This window comes from Neltuma alba, unplaced genomic scaffold, assembly GCF_004799145.2.
Source record: "Neltuma alba isolate B1F8T4 unplaced genomic scaffold, ASM479914v2 tig00006717_pilon, whole genome shotgun sequence".
NCBI lineage: Eukaryota > Viridiplantae > Streptophyta > Magnoliopsida > Fabales > Fabaceae > Neltuma > Neltuma alba.
The window spans coordinates 35,428-62,585 of NW_021634556.1; the positions used below are offsets into that span (position 1 = coordinate 35,428).

Here is a 27,158-nt window from a genome sequence, read left to right on the forward strand (position 1 = left end):
ATTTAAAATAATAATATACGATTTTTAACTAATGTACACATCTAATAAATCAGTTAGTGTGATTAAGAAAACACATATCCTTTCTCTATTTAATACTACCTCCTGCCCTTAATATAAGACCCCATTTGACTTTTTGTTTGGTCCTAATTATAAGACCCCAATCCATTTTGTCTCTCATATTTATGTATTTTTTTCCAAGATAGTCCTTCTAATAATGATAGTTCTAGCCAATACACTTAATTAGCAAGGATATTTTAGGAAAGACAACACTTATTTAGGACAAATAACTAACTTAACTTACTTCCTTAATCTCTTCAAATTAGTCAACCGGCTCTTATAATTAGGACCAGAGGTAGTACATAATCAAGCGTATTGATTAGAACTCTTATTATTAAAAGGGTTACTTTGGAAAAAAATGTATAAATATGAGAGACAAAGTGGATTGGGATTTTTAGGACCAAAATAAAAGTCAAATAGGGTCTTATATTAAGGATCGGAGGTAGTATCAGTTAACGTAGGGTTTTTTAACATATACTTTTTACTTACATAGCTATTGGCATTGAGAGTAATTCTATGAAAAATTAAAATATTTCTTAAATTTTAAAATTCTAAATTAGTTCTGTGTACTACATTTTAATTGCAATTGATTAGATGTAAAAGATAAATGGTAACACTTTTTTTTTTTATATAGTTATTCTTTATTAGAGATTTTAAAATTCAAGAGATATTTTTCTGAGATATTTGTAGAAAAAGGCGTTAACATAATGTTAAAGCTGTGTCCAACAAACTTGAGGTTTGGAAGCTCCAAGCAGAAAGGCCAAACATATAAATATGTGAAGTCCGTTCAACATTGACGCGCTAAGCAGCATATATCACAACACAAACAGAGAATAAGGACCAGAAATTCCGAAATGAAACCACATCCGAAATGAAACCACACATATCTCATCTTTTTTACTTTTTGTGGCTCTTCGTATTACCATTTATTTGGTTGGCTCTTCTATGGTTAGCCTTATCTGCAAAACCACCCATGAAACCACACCTTGCATGGTTTTAATTTGTACTATAACTCTTTTACACACACACACATATATAGAGGATATAAATATACAAAGGAATTTTATGAATTTGTTGTTAAAGTTGGTCTCCATGTAGTGAGATATCGGTAGTTAGAGGTAGAACATTATTGTGTTTAGAAATCAAATGGCTGTATAGATTGAGATGACATGAAATTGATGGATTTAATTTCTGTTATGAATTTAATTTATGCGTATAATCTTAAATGTTTTAGATATAATAAGTTTCTACTTGAACTTTTTTTCGAAAGAACCAAAAAAAACCAATATTTAAATGGGTTATAAAGTGCAAATCTACCATAAAGCTTTTATGAGTACAATAATTTACATGACCATTTTGAAATGAAACAAAAATGTCATGTCTCGATGTCTGTTGTTTTAGCTTCATTTCGGAATATTCATGTCTAGTCTTTTGCATTCATCGGTAACTTTATTGTGTCATAGGTGCATGAAAAGAATAGTAATTTTACATTTTAACCCAATTTCTTAAATTTATAATTCTCTTCTAAAACGGTAAAACCTCTGGTGCGGTCTGATCTTTTTGAAATAAACAAGTGTATTAAAAAAGCAAAAACTGTTTTTAATGCTTGTTAAAATTAACGTATGACTTATATTTTTTAAATTGTATGTATATATTACTCAGTTAAATATTTAAAAGATACATACATTAAATTCATTAGCTTCATGTGGATGTGTGTATAATAATATCGTAAGTTTTTGTAATAATTATACTGCTTATCTCTTAATTAGGCCTAAAAATTGAGTTAAAAAATTATTAAGAGAACACATAATTGTCTCTCAGACACACGCACAACACAGAATTTTACGATTAAACCTCATATCACCTCGTAAAAATTTATTCAATATGACATATTATAAGAGGAACATCCAAAAAAAAAAACCTTAAATTTTAAAATTTTAAGTCAATATTGATTACTATATTCGTAAAAGAAATACCTACACTTAAAAACAAATTACAACAAATTTTTTTTAATTTAAAATTTTAAAAAGCAATCTTTTTTTTAAATTTTCCTGTTATAAGAGTCCTTTTACGAAAATAACCACATGATCAAGATCATCATAGTTCATAGAGATGGAGGCTTTTATTATTTCTTACGTACCGAATGAGACAGTTCACAGTTGACACAGATCAATTTGGAATAATACATTTTATTTTGGAAGAGACAAAAGGACAAGCAGATAGGGGACAGGAGTCTCTTGGCTACTGATAGAAAGAGTCACTCGCTACAACTCCTTTCTCTCTCCGGCGGAGTACTCCAAACTGATGTGTGGACTCCGATTGATCTCATAACGACGCCGGCTCTCAACTAATGTAATAGAGCGGGTCGGGTAACTTGAAGGTCCGTCTGCCCGTATAACTTCCCAGAATGTCACTCCACTGGTCTCCCGTGTTTCCCACGATTCTGTACCCACTCTTCACCAGCTTCTTCCTCTCCGCCGATTTGTACGCCACCGCCGTCGATCCCGAGTACTCCGTCGTGTTCCTGTAATTATTAACCCCAAACAATCAGAACACCATAATGACTCACACACAACACAACTCAAACTACATACCCACACATATAAATTATCTTTCTTGTGGAGGAATTGTTAAGCGAAGTATGGTTTATAAGCTTAAGAATCTCTCCACCCAATAGGTTAGTCTTTAAGTGGGAGGACCTTATGACCTCATAAAGGCTACAAACTAAGGCATTGCAGGAGGCCGAAAAATACCATTATGTGGGGTTTTGATAAACTAGTTTTTTAGGATTGAGATTTTACTTAGATTTGTGTCCATAACAGATAGAGAGAGAGAGAGATTTAAGTAAGAATATTAATGATTATTTACTTGAGGATCAACTTGTGCCAGGTGTGATAGCCAACTTTCTTGAGGTTTGAAGCAGTAACTTCGGTCTGAGTGGTGGGTCTTCCAGTAAGGAACACAATCTTGATGCCCAGATTGATCAACTTGTTGTAGAGTTTCTGCGTTTCTGGTAATGCCAGTGCTTCTCCTTTCTCCACCCACGCGTTGAACTTCGTCGAGTTGTATGGCTCCACGCTTCACAAATTTATAAAGAAATTAAATCAGTATGGCCAGTGAATCTAAAAGTACGGTAGTACAGCATCCATCCATGAAGAAATGGAGATCAGAAGAAGATATATATATATACCCGAATCCGTTTTGAGCGTAGTAGGGAAGATTGGAGAGGGTAGTCTCGTCAATGTCAAAGATCCAGATGTTTCTGCCATCTTTAGGGAGAGCTAGAGAGCGAACGTAGAAGTAAGCTTCTCTGTTAACTGCTTTGGAGTCGTCTCTGTAGTGTTGACCCAGCATGTAGTTACCGACGTAGTTTTCGCACTCCGCCGGCACCGTTTTCCACTCAATGATGTTGTGGGCTTCCACCGCCAGCCTCCAGCTCGCGCAGGTTATGCCCTGCACGGTGGCGCCTTCAGCGCCGGACCCGGGTTTCAGCCGGAGAGGGAAGATTTGGTAAGGTTCTTCGTCTGCGCCATGGCTTGTTGCTGCAATAATCGAGGCCACAAGCAGAAAAGCCACGAGGGTTTTCATCAGCCTTAAGCTTAGAAAGCTCAGAAAGAAGAGAGGAGGAAGATTTTGGATGCCGAAACTCGCCTGGGTTTGCTCTCTTTAAATAGACTTCATCTGTGGGGAGATTAATTTTGATTCATTTGGATTTTTCTTTTCGTAGCGGTACTGTGGTACAGTATTAAGACAAGCACACTTCAATCATGTAGGGGTTAAAAAAGCAAGCCATGGATTCCCCTTTTTTAGCGTATAGACTCCCCCCCCCCCCAGTATAATATTAAATACAATATTTATTGGACAACGTGTGTGTATATATATATATATATCTATGTATAAATACTTTTCCGGTTCTTAATATAAAACCTATTAACTAATTTGATAAGATTAAAAAAATTAGGTAAGTTAATTAATTATAAGAATTGTGACACATTTTTCCTAAAATACCATAATCATCTTTTTTAATATCCTATATTCTTTTTCTACTTGATTATGGTTGAAAGAGTATCCATAAGGGTAATTTAAAGAAAATTGATAAATATGAAAAATTGATCTTATAATATTTAAAATAAAAAATAACTCAACAATTAAGTCTTATATTAAGTAGCGGATGAGTATTAAAATTTGAGTAATACTATTAGTTGCATGTTGTTCATGAGTTGCTATCCTATTATCATCAATATTATCTACTACTCCCTCCGTTCCTTATTATAAGAGACATTTGATGCTTATGACATGTTTCAATATATAAGAGACACTTACAAGTTGTCTCTACTTTTTTGTGTTGATTTACTATTTTACCCATATTTATTATCTCCAACTCACACTCTCTCTCCCTCCCACTTCTCTTTCTTTTAATAATTTAATTGTTCTCTCTCATGCTCTCTCTCCTTATTAATGAGGGCATTTTTGGGAAAAAATTATACTTTTTACACATTAATTGTTCTTAACTAATTTTAACTGTTTTTTTGATCAACATACTTCGGTTATTTGTCTCTTATAATAAGGAACGGAGGGAGTACTATTTATTACGTAAAACTACATGTCTTTTTAATTTTTATTCTACAAGATTCAGATAACAAAAAAAAATTCTACAAGATAGGTGATATGATGATTTAAAATTTTTTAATAACTTATATTATCTTTGATTGTCCACTACACAACTCCACACGAGAAGAGTTAAACAGAAATTAAAATATTTCAAAATTAAGGCAAAGTGCCCATTTAGATTTTTTTTTATCCCTCATAAATTTTGATTTTGATCTTTATAATTAGGGAAAATTAGCGATAAATCTCCATTTGAAAATCTATTTGGAAATTGGTCCCCAAAAAGTTACGAGAGGCTAAGATGCTTTAGTGTAAATAAGTATGATAAGAGAAAAAGACCAAAATACCCTTAGACTCTAATGAAAGACCAGGTGCACATACACTAAATTTAATTACGCATGAAGAAGATATCTTGCATGTTATAAAAGTTTAATTGCACCTAATACAAGTTTTACATAATGAAATATGGATTGCACCTATTAGATGTTGACTTGCATGGAAGGAAAATACAGTTGCACCTGCTGTAAGTGCACATAACGTACGTATGTTTAATGGAAGATCAATTGTATTTAGACGCATAATTCATTTGTACTTAAGGATGACACATTAGACGTTATTGGAGTTCAACTACACCTAACATAAGTGCATTTAATGAAAGACCAATTGCATCTAAACAAAATTTATCTGCACTTAAGAATGACACATTGCATGTTATTGGTGTTCAGTCTCGTGGGTGTGCACTCTTCAAACTGCCTTGTCCTGATTTTTCTCGTCAACTTCTTTTTTTGGGAAAAAAAAAGGTTTTAGTCAAGGTAACATGGTAATTTCATCTGGATTTTTTTATCTACATTTAAGGACCTCAAGCTCGGAGGAATTTTCAGGCACCAGTTCCTAAATAAATTTTCAAATGGGTACCTAATTTTTCCTCATAATTAATAGCGTTAATTTTTATAAAATTGTAAGAAAGAAATATTAAGAACATACAGAAAAACCACAATTTAAAATTATAATAACTAATAATAATATGGGAGAATCACAAATAAAGACCTTCCAATATGTAAAATGACAGATAGGTCACCTGAATAAGTGAAATTACTCACAAGGACCGGGTCTCAAATTGCCATTATGAAATCATGATCAAATTACCAAAATACCCATCTTTATTTTTTTTAAAAAAAAAAAAGAAAGCCACTGCCTCACCGGAATCCGGCCGCCGGTGGCCGCTTTCGGCCACTGCCGGCTTTTTTTTTTTGCAACTGTTTTTTTTTAAATAGTGGGGGAAGTGAGGTTGGGGGGATTTGATCCCCCAACCTAATGCTTTCCAAAATAAAGAATGACCATTAAGCCAGCAAATTTTTATTAACATTATAATGCAAAAAAAATATATAAGTTAACTCATTTACTCTTGTTCCAGGTGATAACAACAATACATTTGGAAATAACAAGTTTTGATTATAAAATAACAAGTCTGGGATTAAAATTTAACAACACGTTTTTTTTATAATAACACACTTTGTTTTAGGTGATAACAACAATACATTTGGAAATAACAAGTTCTGATTGTAAAATAACATGTATGGAATGAAAATTTAACAATATGTTTTTTTATAACAACAAATTTTGTTGCAGGTAATAACAACAATACATTTGGAAATAACAAGTTCTGATTATAAAATCACAAGTCTGGGAGTAAAATTTAACAACAAGTTTTTTTTATAACAACACACTTTGTTTCAGGTGATAACAACAATACATTTGGAAATAACAAGTTCTGATTGTAAAATAACACGTCTGGAATGAAAATTTAACAATATGTTTTTTTTATAACAACAAATTTTGTTGCAGGTAATAACAATAATATATTTGAAAATAAAAAGTTCTGATTATAAAATAATAAGTCTGGGATTAAAATTTAACAACACGTTTTTTTTATAACAACACACTTTGTTTCAAGTGATAACAACAATACATTTGAAAATAACAAGTTCTGATTATAAAATAACAAGTCTTAGATTAAAATTTAACAACACGTTGTTTTATAACAACACACTTTGTTTCAAGTAATAACAACAATACATTTAAAAATAACAAGTTCTCATTATAAAATAACAAATTTGGGATTAAAATTTAACAACACGTTTTTTTTATAACAATTAATTATTTTATACTTTTAAAAAATAAATTATTTATAACTTATAAAAAATATTTTTAATATATTTATTTCTCTAAAAAAATACTTTTTAATCTATATATCTATACAACTCATTATAAATCAAACTACTTCTTATAAATTATAAAGTATTTATAATTAAATATTTTTAATCTATAAATCATAGTATAAATTTTATATTATTTCATTCTTTAAATATTAAAATTTATTATTAAGTATTTAAATATTGTAGTATTATTTATTATTTCATTCTTTAAATATTAAAAATAGTTTTTATATTTAAAGAATAAAATAGTATTTTTAATTATAAATTAGAGATAAATTTCATTTATAAATTTAAGCAGTCAAAAAGTATTTTTAATCCACAATAAATTGTGCTATTTATAATTTATAAAAAGTAGTTTGATTTATAATGAGTTGTATAGATATATAGATTAAAAAAAATTTTAAAAAAATAAAAAAGTGTGTTGCCATTTTTCCTCAATTTTATTTATAAATTTAAACAATAAAAAAGTATTTTTAATCTATAATAAATTATACTTCAAGTTCTGATTATAAATTGGAGATAAAAATTATTTTTTTAGCAAATTAATAGATTACAAGTACTTTTTATAAGTTATAAATAATTTATTTTCCAAAAGTATAAAATAATTAATTGTTATAAAAAAAGGTGCTGTTAAATTTTAATTCCAGACTTGTTATTTTATAATTAGAATTTGTTATTTCTAGAGCCGGGAATCAGGGCCGGCCCTTCAGGGCTGGCGGGCTTAAAAGGGCCGGCCCTCCAGGGCTGAAATTTTAAAAATACCCCAATTTGCTAGGCCCGGCCCTTAAATTACAGGGCCAGGGCGGGCCCGCGGGCTTTTGGCCCGTTTAAGAAAAAATACTATTTTTTATATTTATCATATTTTTTATAAAAATATAAAAATAAACCAATAATTTTGCAATCTAACTATTATTTTACTTTAATGTGAGAAACATTGTTGTTGAAACTCATGAATTTCTAATTCAAATTATATCATGAATTTCTAATTCAAATTATAGAATCACAAGTTATATAAGTATAAAAATATTCTATTATCAAATATATATATATAGTTTAAAAATATCAACGCATATAATATAAATCAAATCATTATTAAAGTCCAAATTAACCCATTTTTTAAAAATTTAATTGGATAAATTATTGTCTAAAACTAAATTTAATTTTAAAATGATAATAATAACTAAATATTTGAAATATTATTAACAATGTAAAAAATTAATAACATTAATATTATATAAAAAAATTTAAAAAATAAAAAAAAATATAAAAGGGCTTAAAAGGGCCGGCCCTTTTAAGCCCTCGACCGTCTATGGCCAGCCCTCCAGGGCTTATTTCTCATTTTAAGAGAAAAATATCAAGCCCGGCCCTCATAATTTCAGGGCCTAAAAGGGCCGGCCCGACGGGTTCGGCCCGTTTTCCCGGCTCTAGTTATTTCCAAATGTATTGTTATTATCACCTGAAACAAAGTGTGTTGTTATAAAAAAACGTGTTGTTAAATTTTAATCCCATACTTGTTATTTTATAATCAGAACTTGTTATTTCCAAATGTATTGTTGTTATCACCTAGAACAAAAGTAAATGAGTTAACTTATATTTTTTTTTTGCATTATAATGTTAATAAAAATTTACTGGCTCAATGGTTATTCCTTATTTTGAAAAGCATTAGGTTGGGGGATCAAATCCCCCCAACCTCACTTCCCCCACTATTTAAAAAAAAAACAGTTGCAAAAAAAAAGGAAGGCTGCCGGCATCGGAGCTCCAGAGCCGGAGGCTGAATTCCGGTGAGGCAGTGGCTTTCTTTTTAAAAAAAAAAATTAAAGAGGGGTATTTTGATAATTTGACCATGATTTCATAATGGCAATTTGAGACCCAGTCCTTATGAGTAATTTCACTTATTCAGGTGATTTATCTGTCATTTTGCATATTAGAGAGTCTTTATTTGTGATTCTCCCTTAACTTTTTATTTATATATGTACAGACGGGACCCTGCGGTTAAAAATGCATTGAATACTGATTTTTACTGTTAGGAGTACCCCAAGCAGCAGGCGGCCAGGTGCCGGACGCCATGGACCCCGCGAAAGGACCACAGATTTTAAGAAAATTAAAATTAATATAATTTTTAGAAAGAATTATAATCAAATAAAAAATAATTACTAAAATGTGTTAATAACAAAGTGTGTCTAATGACAAATTATAAGTGAAAAATAACAACTTCTAAGATTTTTTTTTTGAGATTTTATTGTAATTATTTTTAATTTTTAATTTTAAAATTTAATCTCACTTTAGTTTGAGTTTTTAAAAGTTAAAATCAATATTTTGATTCGTAAAATTTGAGATTCAAGGATGAAAAGAACTGATTTTAAATTTTAAAATTAATTCAAAAAGTAAGAAAATAAAAAATAAAAAAACGAACACCGGTGGTTCATTATTCAAGGTGTCATGAAAAGGAGTGATTGAAACAGGAATCACGCGATACACGTGCCTAATCCTGTCCTTTTCATATATTTATAGTGCTGTACGTATCTACATAACTTTGTAAATTATTTTTGTTATTTAGAATATAAATATAAATGCTCTCTCGTCCGTCAAGTGAATTTTCCCATACAGTACACAACGACACGTCGGCAGTTAAGTCCTCAAAAATTTTACTTAAAGATGAGGGAAATTACGGTCTCATGAAACGCAAAATATTATAAAAAAATTCTTAAAAATCTAGTAATTATTTTGGAGTAGCACAAGATCTTGACTGTAATAACGGAAAAGGTTAATTGGCAACAAAGTAACGGAAAAGGTTAAAAAAACCATATTGCCTTTAGTACAGAAAAAGTGTTGAAAAAGGGAGTTATTAACGTAGGCTGTGATGATTAAAACATATATTTCATTTTCACACTTCTATACTTATGATTATTGCACATTATTGATAATAAGATTAAAGTGTATTCAGCATTTTGAAATATTTTTTTAAATACATCAACGTTCTAAAATATTTTATGGTATATCTAATACCCCGACGTATTTTCTTGAGATGTTTAATGCACAAAAAAAATTTACGGTGCTGGATGCTTCTAAAAAAATATTTCAAGATGCTAAATACATCACAAAATATTTTAAAGTGCTGAATACGTCTGAAAAAATATTTTAGAATAGTGGATGCATCTTAACCCTTGATAATACGTTGTATACAATAAAAATATATTGTACTCACATGTGATAATTGAACGTACTTATTAATTAAATTTTCAAAAAAGAACCTGGGCTGGGCTTTTGAGAGCAAAACAATGAGAATTGATGGCCCAAGAAAATCTTCTATCCTACAAAACTCGTTTAATAGTCCACCATTGCGGCATTGCTGTGAAATCTTCTCCACGTGATCTGTGGCTATAAGGAGCGCCCCCTGAAACTTAAATCGCGTGCCCCGTTTTTCAATTAAAGATATCAGTTTTCCTTTTTTGGCCACCGGACGAAGCCAGGCAGGAAACAAAATGCTCACTTTGAATGTTATTCCCTCACCCCCTGTCACTTTCGCCAAATTCAACCACCAATCGTCCGTGAACGCATCTTCGCTTTTCCCTCCAAATCTTCTCACTTGGATTCACAACCACAAGAACCGCCAGTGCTGCAGGACCATCTCTCGGCCTCATGAAGCGGGTTCCAGAAGTTCCGTCTCAACCGAGTTCCAGGGCTTCTCAGGGTGAATTCCTTTGCGACCCACATCTCAGATCCGAGATTCAATCACTAATTTAAGCCGGGGGAATAAAGCCGCCTTCACTAAACCTGGGATATAAGGATCGGAGGAGTAAATGGGGGACGGTGGCGCAGGGTGTTCAACCATTAATGGGGGCAGGCGAGGTGGTCAAGAAAGCAGGGATACATTCCAGAAATGAAAATGCCAATCTGTCCATATATGTTAACTGGCGTTAAGGATCCGTTGGCTCTTCTGATGAGATTGCTGCATTTTAATAGGTTTAAGGGTAAAATTATACTTCAAATTACTTTAGAACCCTGGGTAAACCTCGATGTACTCTGAACTATTTGTTGAATGGATTTTTTTTTTTTTATGGGACATATCTTTATCATATCATCCTCCCATTGTCCTTTATCCACATGCTGGGGTTTAAATTATTGACCTCGCTGCTTTGTGTGCTTTTTTTCAGAGGTTTAAAAAATGACCTCAGGGCTCACGCTGACAAATCCCTCATTATTTTATAAAATTATTGTCTAACTGAGGTAAAAAGGTTTGATGAAAGTATGACACAACCCTTCGCAGTGCAGTATAAATCACTTTTAATATATTTTATATAAATAATTTTTTTTAAAATTTTATTAATTTTTATTTAAAATTTAATAATTTTATTTTTATTTAATACATATTATATCTTATAAGAACAAAATCAACATAAAATTGTATATTGATATAAATTGTTTTTCTTTCTACCCAATAAATATAGAACAAAAAATTCTTCCCCCTCTGCGCCCCGGAAAGGGTGATTAGGTGTTGTCACGTCTTCTTCAGGTCCGCTTTCTCCGATTCTCCTCCCTCATCTTCTCTCTCCCTCCCTCCCCCACTCAGGCGAACACAGTTATCTCTGTGAAAGTTCATGCTCTCTCTTCCCCATTGTTGTATTTATCAGTGAAAGCTAATAATACCCTTCTCCTCTTCCTCCATTTTTGCTATGCTTGCCTCCCATGGTGATCGATAAATCCTTCTCCGTTCTCAACAGAGAGAAGGACAAAGAAGGTATAACAGTACTACCATGCCCACAGTTCCAGCAACAAGACAAATCATAGCCCACCTAACATCTCAAACAAAGCCAACCCCACAATTAAAAAAATTCCAATTCTCTAATTTTCTCTGCAATATGTACTCAAATCCGTCCTCATTGCATCGCGCCCCGCCCCCTCTCTGAATCATACCTACTGTTTCATATGCTTCACCAACTGCAGAACGCGCAAAATGTAGAAGACAAAGAAGCCATCTTGGTTGTCCCATTCAAGAAACAAATCTACCCGAGCATCCCTTCCATAATCAAGTTCATTCGCTGCAAATCAGCCAGTAGACTAACAGCTCCAAACGTCCGTTTCATTTTGCAGGAAAAAAAAGCTTTCATCCTCTCTCTCTCCCCTCCCTCCATGGCCACCATAATCAGGTCCCTGAAGCTTCACGTTGAAGACGAAGACGGATTTGATTAGTTATCCAGATCTGCATATATAATACTTTTTGTATACCGAAGCCGCATGTAAAATCCTGTCTTATGGACGGATCCATACCCCAAAAAAATCATACGTAGGAATGTTTTGGATATAAGAATGGTTTGTTTTGAGGCATATTTGGTGATGATGTAGGGGCTTCTTCTGGAAAATTTTCCATCATATTCGTGGATGCGGATGCTCCATATGAAACTAATAACAAGAGTTGATTTCCCCCAACTGGGACATAATCATGTTAAAATCGGAGACCGAACATGATCCCCTAGTCCTAGAGGAAAGGTAGTCCTTCTGAAACATTGATTGGGTTGATTAGTTATCGACAAAGACAAGAAAGCTCTTCATTTTCCCTTAAACCTCAAGTTGCTGTCTTAATCGTGAAGCTCAGGGACTAGTTATGGTGGCTATAGAGGAGGGAGGCAAGGAGGGAGGAGGGAGAGAGGATAGATTTCTTTCTTTCTTTCTTCTTTTTGGCTGGAAAAGAAAACGGACGTCTGGAGCTTTTAGGTTAAAGGGTGACGTCAAGGGTAAAACTGCTTAAAACATTTTTGGATGCTAAATGCCGGCTCAAAAAATATTTAAGAGTACTTAAACCAGTTTAACCCTTCAGGAAAACAATTAATGCCTGATATGCTATCATTATCAAATAAGAGCTATACTTTAGACCAAAAAAATATATAACCTGTTAAAATTTAATAAATAATTGTTTTCCAAAATTAAGGAAAAATCCCCATCTACAAAAGTTTTTAACAAGTCTGGTTTTGAACTCTATATCTAATAACGTTAACTTTGTTAATATTATTAAAATCAAATTCAAGTTCTTGGATTCAAGTTCGGAACCTCCAAATTAAATTCTTATGTATTTACATGAAGACTAATTTTGTTGGTTCAAATTCAAGTTTTTATAAAACAATACATTAAAAAAATAAAGAAAAAGAACGGATCAAAATTAAACTGTAAAAAACGAATACTCTATCAGTGTTGTCACCATCAAGCACCGGAGCACGCAGCCTGGTGCAGGGTGCCATGGACGATGCAAAAGAACAATACATTAAAAAAATAAATAAATAAAGAAAAAGTAAAATATTGATATAATTTTTAATGAATAAAGTTCAATCTCATTTTAATATGGAAAAATTATAATGAGGTCCTAAAAAGAAGAAATAATTATTAAAAAGTTTCAATAATAATCCAAGCAACTTCTAGTGACTAGTTATAAGGGCATGCATAAGGCCCTCATGCCCAATCACTACAAAAAAGTACGTACTTTGTGACAGTTAAAACGTGTGATTTGTAGCGATTCTGACAACTGTTACAAAAACCACCGAAACAAATGGATTTGTAGCGGTTAATGAGAACTGTGTCACACGATAACCAGTCACAACAATATTTTGTAATGGTTATAAAACCTCTACTAATAATGCAATCAATGAGATCACTTTCAGATATTTTGTAGTGGTCATAAAACCGCTACAAATTAATGTGGGTAGGCGGGAAATGAAATTTGAGATTTGTAGCAGTTAATAAAACTGCCACTAAGTGTCGGCGGCAAAAAATTGGTATGGCGAGAACTGAAAGATGAATTTGGCGACAAAATTTATAGTGGTTATATAATCACTGCATATGGTAAAATTTTCAAAAAATAGCACCAACGGAACAATTTTGCGGTGGTTAAGAACTGCGGCAAATATGAAAATATTATTTAATTTTATTTTTTGTAGCGGTTTTTATAACCGCTACAAAATGTTATGTTGAATTTAAAAAAAAATTAATCAAATTTTGAAGATAATTTTGATTTGCAGATATAATTTTGAAATGAAATGTGTTATCAAATTTGTAATTAAGTTTTATTTAAATTTTTGTTATATAAGGAAATTTTAGTAATATTTTAAGTATTAAATAAATATTATTAGAAGATTTATGATTTTATAATTGTAAAAATTAAAAAAATTTCTGAAATGTTATTTATAAATATAAGAAATAAATTAGAAAGAGTAGGAAATAAAAATAAACAATTCCTTGCATGAAAAAAATTATTGGTAAATTAAAATTAAATAATATGAAAAATAAAGTAAATAAACGATTAAAAAAACTTACAATTTGAAAATGGGAGGAGGAATATCAGAGGAAAAAAAAAGAAAGGTTTTCTGATGAAAGAAAAGAGATGAGAAGTAGAGGAGGTGTGAAAAACAAGAAGGAGAGTGAGGGTATTTATAGATGGCTGGTGACATTTGTAGCAGTTTAGTTGATATTGTATCATTTAGATTTTGTAGTGGTTAAGAAACCGCTACAAATAATAAAATTCTGTAAAAAAAAAAAACTTACTAATTTTGAAAAAATGGTTTGGAATGACCTGTTCAGAATTTAGTCTTCATCACCTTGCCTGAAAGGAAATATATAAAGTCAAATAATGAGAAATAATTATAACACATAAATTTAAGTAAAAACACAAATGTTAATTAATGTAACAAAAATAAACCAAAATTATATGTAAAAAAGAAATACTTAACAATTGGTAAATTGTCATCTCTTTCAGAGTTCAAAATTCGTTGGTTGGAAGGGTTCACTGTCATAAACGATGTCATCACCATCATCACCCATGTCATAAAAATCTTGTGGCTTGAGGTGAACCACCATACTCTGATTTTTATGTTTCTCGTCCTCGACATAATAAACTTAGTGTTCCTCAGAGGCAAGAATGTATGACTCATGATCTTCAGATTCTCCCAGATGAATAAGCTTGGAGAAATCAACAGATGTGATGCCCAATTCGTCAGTAGTGAGTCCACGTGAAGTTGTCGTATTTGCCTAGTAACGCTTGAATGGAGTGATAGTGAAAAGCCCTTGATAATTTAACTCAACAATATCTATCAGCTTTACATAGTAAGGAATGCCTCCAAATTGCATGAAGAAGGACAAAAGAAATATCATCTCCAAATGACAAAGCATCAAAATTATTTTATTCTGCAGTTGGTCTAGCTCCTCTGGTATCAAAACTTTCGCACATAACTTTTTGAAAAATGAATACAGCTCCCCCAACATCATAAAGATATCAGGAGGGGGTGTGTTTCTAAATGCCAAAGGAAGTAATTGTTGCATCAAAACATGCGAGTCATTACTCTTCAACCTAGTAACCTTTCGAGCCTGTAGATCAATACACCTTGAGATGTTGCTGGAATATCCATCAGGGACTTTTATTTTCTTTAATGTTGACAGGAAGATATCCTTGTTCTACTTCGTTAATGTGAATTTAGTTGGTTGAAACCTGTCATTATCATCAGGCCAAGCATCTGGACGAATTCCAAAGGCCTGTAAATCTTTCCTAGTAGAGAGGTGGTCTTTAGACTTTTCGGGTTCATTTAGCAAATATAGCACATTATCACACACATTGTTTTTGATGTCCATGACATCAAAACTGTGGCGGATCAAGTTAAATTTCTAATAAGGAAGGGTGAAGAAGATACTTCTTTTCTGACACTGTATTGGTTGACCATCAGATGTGCCACAAGAACGTCGTCTGCCTCATTCAACTTTGTCAATCTTGCCGAACTCAACATCAACACCCTCTTGCTGTTGAAATATATCAATGCTAGATAAAGCAAGAGGAGGATCCCTCTTTTCTTGTTTACCATTGAAGTAATTCCATTGCAATCTAAATCTATGCTTCGAATCGAGGAACCGCAGGTGACCTATGAAGCACCGTTTATGACTATGTGAAAGGCGCACAGGTTCAGAGTCAAAGTTGCACTCAAGATAAGCCAACCCTGTATGTACGTTCCAACCGGATAATGTTCCCAACCCAGAAAAATCACTAATTGTCCACATTAACGCTGCGCAAAGGTTGAAAAGCTTTTTCGTGTATGAGTCATAAGTTTCCATGCCAGTAGTCCACAGCTCAATTAATTCCTGTATCAATGGTTGTAGGTAGACATTTATATAATTTCCAGGTGCCTTCTTGCAAGGAATGATCATGGATAGCAAAAAAGATCTAGGTTTCATGCACATCCAAGGCGGGAGATTACACGAAATTAACACCACAGGCTATATACTGTAATGGGTGCTCATATTACCAAAGAGATTAAAACTATCGGTTGCCAATAAAAGTCGGACATTTCTAGGATCATCAGCAAAATTTGGAAACTCTAAGTTGAACGCTTTTCATGTCTCAGAATCTTATGAACGTCTTAACTTACTGTCTGGATTTTTGTCAACATCATGCCACCGCATATGCTTCGCTATCTTTGATGGCATATGTATTCTCTGCAGGCACGGCTTTAAAGGAAAGTACATAAGAATTGAAATATGAAAATATATAATAGTTAATTAACAAAATAATTGTAAAAAAACAATGAACCAAATATATTACTGAAGTAATAAAATAATTTAAAAAATAATAAAGTAAATATATTATTACCTCATTAATGATATAATTTCTAAAGAAAAAATAAAGCAATTATATCAGTTTATTAATGATATAATTTGTAAAGAAAAAACAATTATGATTAGTTTAATAGTGACAAAATTTATGAAAAATTTAAGCAAATATTAAAGCAACTAATACCTTAGAATCTTTACAGGTTTCTTCTTCTACCTTTTCCCCTTCCTTGTGGGCTTGTACCTGGATGTCTTGCACCTTATACAAGTCTCTCTACTAGTATGCTCTCCGTAATATAACATACAATCATTTGGGCAGGCATCAATCCTCATGTAGTTCAAGCCAAGCTTGTTAGTCATCTTCTTTGTTTCATAAAACGACGATGGGAAATTCGCACGAGGGAATGCGTTAGTCACTAATTTCAGGAGCATTGACATTGCCTTGTCTGTGATACCGCATAAGCATTTTATATGATATAGCTTTACCATGAATGATAGCTTTGAGTACTTTGTGCACCTGTGATATAGAGGGTTATCAACATCATCCATGAGATAAAAAAAAACTTCAAGTAGCTTCGTTTCTTAGGAGCTCTGATTCAGGTTCTTGTACTTCTTCAGTTGATATGTGTTCGTGAATCCCAAATGCATCATGCACAGCATCATTGATAGGGTCAGACTCCTTTGCTTTAACTCCCATTCGGGAAATTGCAGGAGTTGACTGAGTAATCATATCGTGTTGCTCACCATAGAAAGACCAAAATGTATAATTTTGCGAGAAAGGCTTCAAAATTAAATAGTCTCTCACAACATCTCGTGGGTGCCACTTATTAAAATTGTATTTAGGACATGGACAAAAAAGTTTACCATTAGTAGTTGTATGTGTAGAAGCAAATTCTATGAATGATGTTAATTGGGCCAAATATTGTTGGGATATACGCAGCAACTTGATCCATGACTTATCCATAATTTATGTAAGCAAGAATAGGGAAAGATTTAAAAGAAAAGCTCAAATGGAAGTGAAAATGGCACTTTGGATCGTCTAAGCTAGTTAAAAAGGAATAAAGCAACAGTCAAAAAATTTGTAGCGGTTAAATAACCACAGCAAAATGACAAATCGCTAGTAACTTCAAAGGCAAAAATATTTGTAGCGGTTAATTAACCGCTACAAAACGAGAGGCGCCAAATTCAATTTTGGCCATTGTAGCAGTTAATGCAACTGCCAATAATTTTTGCAGCAGTTTTTCAATTTGTAGCGGTTTATTAACGGCTACAAATTGTAAACTGCCACTAAATATTTTTTTTATCCAACATAAATATTAATTTTATTAATTTTAATTTCCGATTTAATAGTTACATTTTAATTTAATTAATAAATTTAATTCATATTTAATTTTATCAAATAATTATGAAGTAATAAAAAATACTAAAACTAATTCAACTATTTAGAATCGAATATAAACTTTTAATTAAAATTTGAAATATTGTTTTGTTTATCGAATATAAATATTCTTTCTTGAAAATTTAATAATTTTTATTTTAATAAATTAGAATTGAATTATATATTATTTTAATTTGATTATATTGTTTTTATTAATTTCAATTTCCAATTTAATAGTTACTTTTTAATTTAATTAATAAATTTTATTCATGTTTAATTTTATCAAATAACTTTTAATTAATGAAAACTGCTAATACTAGTTCAAATATTTAGAATCGCATGAAAATCAAAATTCAATTATTAATAACAGTAATCCATAAATAAATAAAAGTGTGACTGATAATAAAAATAAAAAAATCCTCAAATATCGGCCCTCTGCGACAACTCCACAAAATCATCATCATCCGCATCAGGCTGGGGCTGGGGCGGCTAGGATGGAAGATCATCGTCCATAATTTCAATATCAAGCAGGACAAGGGGAGAAAGGTCAGGAGCCACCCTTCACCAAACAATCTCCATCATTACATTAGCAACTTTAATCCACTCCTCATATGTGGCTTGCCTCCTGGCCTCATGAACCTGATACAGCTCCTCACGAAGCTGATCTACTATTGGCTCTCAAGGACGCCTCATGCCAGAAAAGGTCTGGTGTGATGCTGCTGCTGACTAGGAGGTCCCTGTCTCAGAAGATGCATGATGGCCCCGATCGTAAACAACACTCGGTGTGGCATCAAAATTGAGCCCCCTAACTCATCCCAAGTACTCGAGTCTGGCTAAGCCTGCCCTAAGTGAGGCGATGGAGTCCACAGCTAACCCTTGAGACTCTTGCAACTCTGCAGTACTCTAGGTCATCCTCTCCTACCAAAACAATTTTATCAAATGAAATAAAATTAACATAATATTAACAATAAAAATGTGAACATTAAATTTAAACACTAAATAAACAATAAAATTATAATTAAATACTCACAGCAACTTTCTCGGCCTGCTCAGATATAGGAGTGTCGTCCTTATGCCAATGGAACTGTGGCCACATCTCGCTATAGGTGGGCGTTCGTCCCTCCTCCTGCTGCATCTTCCTTCCTTGCCAATTTATAATAAAACAAAAAAAACATTTTAATTATTTAAATTCACACACAGATATATACATGTACATATAATTTGATTAAATTTTTACAGTATTACTCACAATCTCATTATAGGTCACAGCAAATGACTTCGAACCGGCCGTATGCTAGATATCCTGATGGCTGTGGCTCACAGTGTTTCTTCGAAAAAGACACTGCAATAAAAATATAATAAATTTAGTTAACTTGTATGGCAATAACATAACAATAATGCAATAAATTAAAATCATACCCTCTGTTCACGTGTCGCCCTAAGCTGGACAAATGATGGCCAGTCATTGGCAGGGACGCCATCTGGCACGTCTGCTTGCATCTCCTCCAGCGGTCTCATCCCGTCGCCTTTCTTTGCATTGTACATGTGGCCCCTCTTGTTCTTCCAACCGTTCCTTAACTTCTTCAGGGCATATGTCTTCATATTATCCCCGATGACAAATTTTTTCTGCAATTAAAAAAATAAAATTATGATTTAATTAGTAAGAAATCAAATTCATAATGTAAGTCATAATTATTTTAAGGAAAATATTTCATCCTAAATTTCAAATACTAATTAATTACCTTTAGCAACTCCCAAGCGTCGCTCTTGTTCTTGTGTGACATCGTCTTCCAGGTGGGCTCGTAGATGGGAAACATCGTGTGTTGTCCACCTAGATAAGCCATATATCAATTGAACAGATGCCCTCCCAGCTCAATTGGTTGCCCATGCTCATTCAGAGGGACTGTGACACGTGCATCCTGAATCTAATGCATGTCCTTCACATTCAGTCTCCTTGTGGACCTATTGCCAACTAGGTCTGCACAATTAAATTGATAATTAGATAATATTAATGATATTTAATTATTAATATTAAATAATTTATTTTACTTACCCACAACCTCCACCTCCCAACTACTCAATCGTCCACCAGGTTGACGCGGCGACTACTGTTGCTGCTGCTGCTGCTGCTGCTAGTAGTCCTCCTCCTCCAGGCCCTGTACCTCTCCCTCTACAGGACCCTCGAATCCACCCTCATTCCCCCCAGGTTGAGATCGAATGCTCATCAATCTCTTAATCTTCCATGCTGATTATGGGCCTCTCATCCTCCTCTGTTAACTCCTCGGACATCCTAGGCCTCTCAAGATATCAGGGGGTCTCGTAGGCTCAGTAGGATCTTTACCATGTCGACGAGCCATGCTATTTAAACCACAAATAATTAATTAAACAATACAAAATACAAAATTTATTAAACATGACTTTAATAAATTCTAAACATTTTACAATTACATTTTAAACCATAAATAAAAATTTAAAAATTTCTACCAACTCCAAGTTTCTGAAATTAAATAAAATACTACAAAATGTAATTAAAATAAGGGTTAATTAATCCGCAAGTCCTTATAGTTTGAACTAATTTTGAATCAAATCCTTATAGTTTTTTTTCTTTTTATTAAGTCCTTATCATTTTACGTGTTTTTAATTAGGTCCTTGCATTTATTTTTCTTTTTATTAAGTCTTTATAATTTCACTAAATTTTTAATAATGTCCGTGTAGTTTTAATTTTTATTTATTAATTAAATATAAACTTAATTAAATAGATTAATACTGAAATATAAAATATTAATAATTAAATTAAATTAATAATTATATAATAAAAATAAGTAATATAAATAATTAATTCAGGAAAATTTTTTGGAACAATTAATTTTTTTGTTAAAAAAATAAAATATTATAATAATTCATTATTTCTAGAATATTATTGTTTATAAACTAATATTAAATAATATATACTATTTTATGTTTATAGAATAGTACTATTAGAATTTATAAAATAAAGAATAAAAAATTCAGGGACTTAATTAAAAATAAAGTAAACTTATAAGGATTTGATAAAAAGAAAAATAAATGCAAGAACCTAATTAAAAATAGGCAAAAATATAAGGACTTGATAAAAAGGAAAAAAATTATAAGGACCTGATTCAAAATTGGTTGAAATTATAAGGACTTGTAGATTAATTAACCCTTAAAATAATATCAGTCCTAATGTCTAATAAAATTAATTACTAAATAAATAAATTTTATCATTAACAATTACAAATAACATGCAAACTAAAAAATTGAAGACAACAAAATATATAATCATCACAATTAATTAATTCAACAATTTAAACCACATATAACTAATTAAACAAAATACAAAACTGCTTAGATATGGATTTAATAAATTCTAAACATTTTATAATTATCTTCTAATTCGTAATTAATAATTAAAAAACCAATAAATTCAAGATCTTTGAATTAAATAAATACAAATAATTGTAATTAAATTAATATCACGCCTAATGTCATATAAATTAATTAGGGAAAATGACACATAAAGAAGCTTGAAAATGTAAAATGCCAATCTGGGAAGCTAAGAAAATATAATTACAGAGAGGGAAGTACTTCCCAAATTGAAATTTTGAAATTTAGTGAAATGACAAAAATACCTTTGTCTTTTTTTTTAAAAAAAAACCCAGCCCCTCACCGGTGGCCGGCGACTGGCAGCCACTGCCAGCAACTGGCCACCGGCGGCCGCCAACCGCCTCCAACCACTGGAGCCTACCACCAGTGTGGTGGCTGCCGGTGAAGGATTTTTGTGCCAACATTTTTTTTTTTGGAGTGGGATAATATTGGTTCAAAGTGGCGAGGGTGGGATTTGATCCCACAACCCCTTGGCCACTTGAGCCAACAAAAAGAAAGATGGCCATTGGGCTATCAAAGATTTCTTAACCTTATAATGCAAATAAAAATATAAGTTGACTTTTTTATAGTAACTCCAGCCCGTGACAACAATTTATCTGAGGATGACAAGTCGTAATTGAGAAATAACAAGTCTAAATTTGATATTAACAAAGCAATTTTTCTTTATACATAACAAGTAGCAGCATGTACATTAATTAAAAATGACCATAATTTATTTAAAAATGACACGTCTTTACTGGAAAATGACAATTCTAAACTTGATATTAACAAAACAACTTTTCCTTATATATAACAAAAAATAGCATGTACGTTAATTAAAAATGATCATAATTTATTTGAAAATAACATGTCTTTACTGAAAAATGACAAGTCTAAACTTGATATTAACAAAACAACTGTTCCTTATACATAACAAGAAATGCCCAACAAAGCAACTTTTCCTTATACATAACAAGAAATGCCAAATAAATTGTTGGCATTTTCCAGTAAAGACGTGTTATTTTCAAATAAATTATGGTTATTTTTAATTAACGTACATGCTATTTCTTGTTATGTATAAGGAAAATTAGACTTGTCATTTTCTAGTAAAGACGTTTCATTTTAAAATAAATTATGGTCATTTTTAATTAATGTATATGCTGCTACTTGTTATGTAGAAGGAACAGTTGCTTTGTTAATATCAAATTTAGACTTGTTATTTATCAATTAAGACTTGTCATCCTCAGATAAATTGTTGTCACAGGCTGGAGTCACAGTAAAAGAGTCAACTTATATTTTTGTTTGCATTATAAGGTTAAGAAATCTTTGATGGCCCAATGACCATCTTCCTTTTTGTTGGCCTAAGTGGCCAAGGGGTTATGGGATCAAATCCCACCCCCGCCACTTTGAACCAATATTATCCCATTCCCAAAAAAAAAATTGTCACAAAAATCTTTCACCGGCAGCCACCACATCAGTGGCCGGCGTCGGTGGCTGGAGGCGGTCGGCGGCCAATCGCCAGCCATCAGGGAGGGGCTGGGTTATTTTTTTAAAAAAAGGATAAAGGGCATTTTTGTCATATCACCAAATTTCAAAATTCCAATTTGGGAAGGACTTCCTCTTTGTAATTACATTTCCTTAGCTTCCCAGATTGGCATTTTACATTTTCAAGATTCTTATGTGTCATTTTCCCAATTAATTACTAAATAGATAAATTTTATTATTAAATCATTGTAACTAACTTGCAAACTACAAAAATTTAAAACAAATATGCAATATAAATATGAAGTCAAATAATATCAATGTCAATTAAATAACTAAACTAAAATAAAATAAATATTAAATTAATACAACACAAATTAAATATTTAAATGCCGTGACTATGAAATAAATTAACTAATAAATGAATATATATTTGTACCTGGGTAGCTAGAAATGGATCTAAAGCCAGTGGGTTTGAAAAAAATTTTCTGCAGAAGCTTCGTACACACGCGCAACAAAAGTGAAAGAAGGAGGGGGGAGGGTTTATATAGGCGCCAAACATTTGTAGCGGTTTTAAAAATAAACGCTACAAATGTGACATTAGTGGTGGTTTACTGTACAACCGCTAGAAAGTCTGTGACACATGTCGCACCTCCGTCAAATAACTAAACACTTTGTTGTGGTTCTCTATGTAACCGCTATAAATTTTAACCATTTATAACAATTTTATATGAAACAGCTACAAAATCAAACGTTTCATCTCTGCCTTTAGCACAATCGCTACAAAAAGTTTGTTGCGGTTATGCTATCATAACTACTACTATATGATCGCTACAAATTTGGCGCCAATCTCCTGCCCTGGCGCGCCATCTTTGCAGCAGTTATTTGCACGTATAACCGCTACAATATGTGATACAAAGTGAAATCTGGGTCAATCGATACAGATTTATAGCGGTTTTACGTTAAACTGCTACAAAATAACCATTGTAGTTTGCTGTTTTTTGGCGGCGAATATACCGACACGAATCTGCAAATAAAGCACCCAACCCAATCCAACAAAAAGCTGCCCGAACAAAAATGGACATTTTGTGACAGGACTGATTCACAATATTTTTTGAATTTCAAAATTCTAAATTAGTCTTAGATACTACACTTTAATAACAATTGATTATACATAAAAAAACAAATTACAACACATTTTCGCATCAATTCTTTATTAAAAAATTTTGAAATTTAAGAATTTTTTTGGGGGAGATTTTTAGGCTATTCTATCTATGCATAAAAAAAGGTGTTTAAAAGTAATGTTAAAGCTGTGTCCAACAAACTTGAGGTTTGGAAGCTCCAAGCAGAAAGGCCAAACATATAAATAAGTGTAGCCGTTCAACATTGACGCACTAAGCAGCATGTATCGCAACACAAACAGAATATAAGGACCAGAAATTCCGAAATCAAATCATACATATCTCATTCTTTTGACTTTTTGCGGCTCTTCGTATTACCATTTATTTGGTTGGCTCTTAATTCTGTGATTAGTCTTATCTGCAACCACCAATGAAACCACACCACATGGTTTTAATTTGTACCATAACTCTTTTATACCCACATGGAGAGAGACAGAGGATATACATATATATTACCTTCTGTCTTAATAATAAGATCTTATTTATAGTCTATAAATGAGGTTTTTTTAAATTATTAGGACCGGAGGTAGTATATCAATATAAAGGAATTTTATGAAATTTTTGTTAAAGATGGTGTCCATGTAATGAGATATTGGTAGTTAGAAGTAGAACATCATTGTGTATACGTTGAGATGACATGGAATTTATGGATTTAATTTCGATTATGAGTTTAATTTTCGTATATAATCTTAAATATTTTAGATATAATAAGTTTCTATTTGAACTTTTTTTTGAAAGAACGAAAAACCAATATTTAAATGGGTCATAAATGCAAATCTACACATATATGAATTGTTTATTTATCCATTTATTTATTTTATAAGTGCAACAATTTACATAAACATTTGAAATGAAGCAAAAATGTCACGTCCCAATTAGCTACTTTAGTGTGGCGGGGTCACACGAATATTGTATTTTAGCTTCATTCGGGATATTCATGTCTAGTCTGTTGCAATCCATTGATAACTTTATTGTGTTATAAGAGCTAGTTAACTAATTTAAAGAGATTAAGAAAAAAAAGTTAAATTAGTTATTTGTAATAAATAGATATTGTTTTCCCTAAAATATCTTTACTAATCAATTGTATTTGCTAGAATTATTATTGTTAAAAAAACTATTTTGAGAAAAAAAATACATAAATATGATAGACAAAGTAGGCTGGGGTCTCATATTTAGAACCAAAATAAAATTCAAACAAAGTCTTATATTAAGGACTGGAGGTAGTATGTGCATGGAAAAATAGTATTTTTACACTTTAAACCAATTTCTTAAATTTATAATTCTCTGCTAAAACCCCTGGTACGGTCCAATCTTTTTGAAATAAACAAGTGTATTAAAAAAAAACAAAAGTTGTTCTTAATGCTTGTTAAAATTAATCTACGACTTGTATTTTTAAAATTTATAATTGTATTTAAAATTATATATATTGCACAATTAACTATTTAAAAGACACACAAATTAAATTCACTAACTTCAGACGGATGTGTGTATAATAACATAGTAAGTTTTTGTAATAATTATACTGCTTATCTCTTAGTTAGGCCTAAAAATTTCGTTAAAAAATCATTAAGAGAATACATAATTCTCTCTCAATTACACGCACAACATGGAATTTTACGATTGAACCTCATATCATCTCTCTTTCCCTCTTTTTTTTTTTTTTTTTTATCAGCAACCTCATGTCATCTCATAAAAATTCATTCGATATCATATGTTATAAGACTCCTTTTATGAAGACACCCAGATCATAAAGATGGAAACTTTTATTAATTCTAGCGTACGGAAGGAGACAGTTCCAGAGTTCACACAGATCAATTTGGAACAATACATTTTATTTTGAAAGAGATAAAAGGACAAGCAGATATCCGACGGGAGTCTCTTAGCTACTGATATAAAGAGTCACTTCTTATAACTCCTTTTTCTCTCCGGCGGAATACTCCAAACTGATGTGTGGACTCCGATTGATCTCGTAACGACGCCGGCTCTCAACTAAGGTAATAGAGCGGGTCGGGTAACTTGAAGGTCCGTCCGCCGGTGTAACTTCCCAGGATGTCACTCCACTGGTCTCCCGTGTTTCCCACGATTCTGTACCCACTCTTCACCAGCTTCTCCCTCTCCGCCGATTTGTACACCACCGCCGTCGATCTTCCGTACTCCGTCGCGTTCCTATAATTATTAACCCCATACCATCAGAACATCATAATGACTCTCACACAACACAACTCAAACTAGCTTCTTAGGATCGAGCTTTTACTTAGATTTGTGTCCATGACAGATAGAGAGAGAGAGAGAGAGAGAGAGATTTAAGTAAGAATATTAGTGATTATTTACTTACTTGAGGATCAACTTGTGCCAAGTGTGGTAGCCAACTTTCTTGAGGTTTGAAGCAGTAACTTCGGTGTGAGTGTCGTCTCTTCCAGTAAGGAAGCCAATCTTGATGCCCAGATTGAGCAACTTGTTGTAGAGCTTCTGCGTTTCTGGCAATGCCGGTGCTTCTCCCTTATCCACCCACTCGTAGAACTTCGTCGAGTTGCTTGGTTGCACGCTTCACAAATATATAAAAGACGTTAATCAGTATGGCCAGTGAATCTGAAGTCACAGTAACACAGCATCCATCCATGAAGAAATGAAGATCAGAAGAAGATATATATATATATATACACACAATACCCGAATCCGTTTTGAGCGTAGTAGGGAAGATTGGAGAGGGTAGTCTCGTCAATGTCAAAGATCCAGATGTTTCTGCCATCTTTAGGGAGAGCCAGAGAGCGAGCGTAGAAGTAAGCTTCTCTGTTAACTGCTTTGGAGTCGTCTCTGTAGTGTTGACCTAGCATGTAGTTACCGACGTAGTTTTCGCACTCCGCCGGCACGGTTTTCCACTCAATGATGTTGTGGGCTTCCACCGCCAGCCTCCAGCTCGCGCAGGTTATGCCCTGCACGGTGGCGCCTTCAGAGCCCGACCCGGGTTTCAGCCGGAGAGGGAAGATTTGGTAAGATTCTTCGTCTGCGCCATGGCTTGTTGCTGCAATAATCGAGGCCACAAGCAGAAAAGCGACGAGGGTTTTCATCAGCCTTAATCTTAGAAAGTTCAGAAAGGAGAGAGGAGGAAGATTTTGGATGCCGGAACTCGCCTGGGTTTGCTGTCTTTAAATAGACTTCATCTGTGGGAAGATTAATTTTGATTCATTTAGATTTTTCTTTCCGTAGTAGTACTGTGGTACAGTACGAAGACAAGCACACTTCAATTATGCATGGATTCAAAACCCAACCCCC

At 32.6% G+C, this 27,158-nt stretch overlaps 2 protein-coding genes across 2 annotated transcripts; both read right to left on the bottom strand.

The window, feature by feature from the left end:
- Nucleotides 1-2,157: 2,157 nt before the first annotated feature.
- LOC114750972 (stem 28 kDa glycoprotein) lies at nucleotides 2,158-3,710 on the bottom strand. The gene is made up of 3 exons (XM_028939614.1): nucleotides 3,248-3,710; nucleotides 2,926-3,135; nucleotides 2,158-2,581 (listed from the first exon to the last, which is right to left on the bottom strand). Exons 1-3 carry the CDS (start codon nucleotides 3,643-3,645, stop codon nucleotides 2,401-2,403), a joined length of 789 nt encoding a protein of 262 aa, XP_028795447.1. The 5' UTR covers nucleotides 3,646-3,710; the 3' UTR covers nucleotides 2,158-2,400.
- Nucleotides 3,711-25,709: 21,999 nt separating this feature from the next.
- Nucleotides 25,710-26,999, bottom strand: LOC114750971 (stem 28 kDa glycoprotein-like). Its single transcript, XM_028939613.1, has 3 exons — nucleotides 26,556-26,999; nucleotides 26,221-26,430; nucleotides 25,710-26,051 (listed from the first exon to the last, which is right to left on the bottom strand). Exons 1-3 carry the CDS (start codon nucleotides 26,951-26,953, stop codon nucleotides 25,871-25,873), a joined length of 789 nt encoding a protein of 262 aa, XP_028795446.1. The 5' UTR covers nucleotides 26,954-26,999; the 3' UTR covers nucleotides 25,710-25,870.
- Nucleotides 27,000-27,158: the final 159 nt, after the last annotated feature.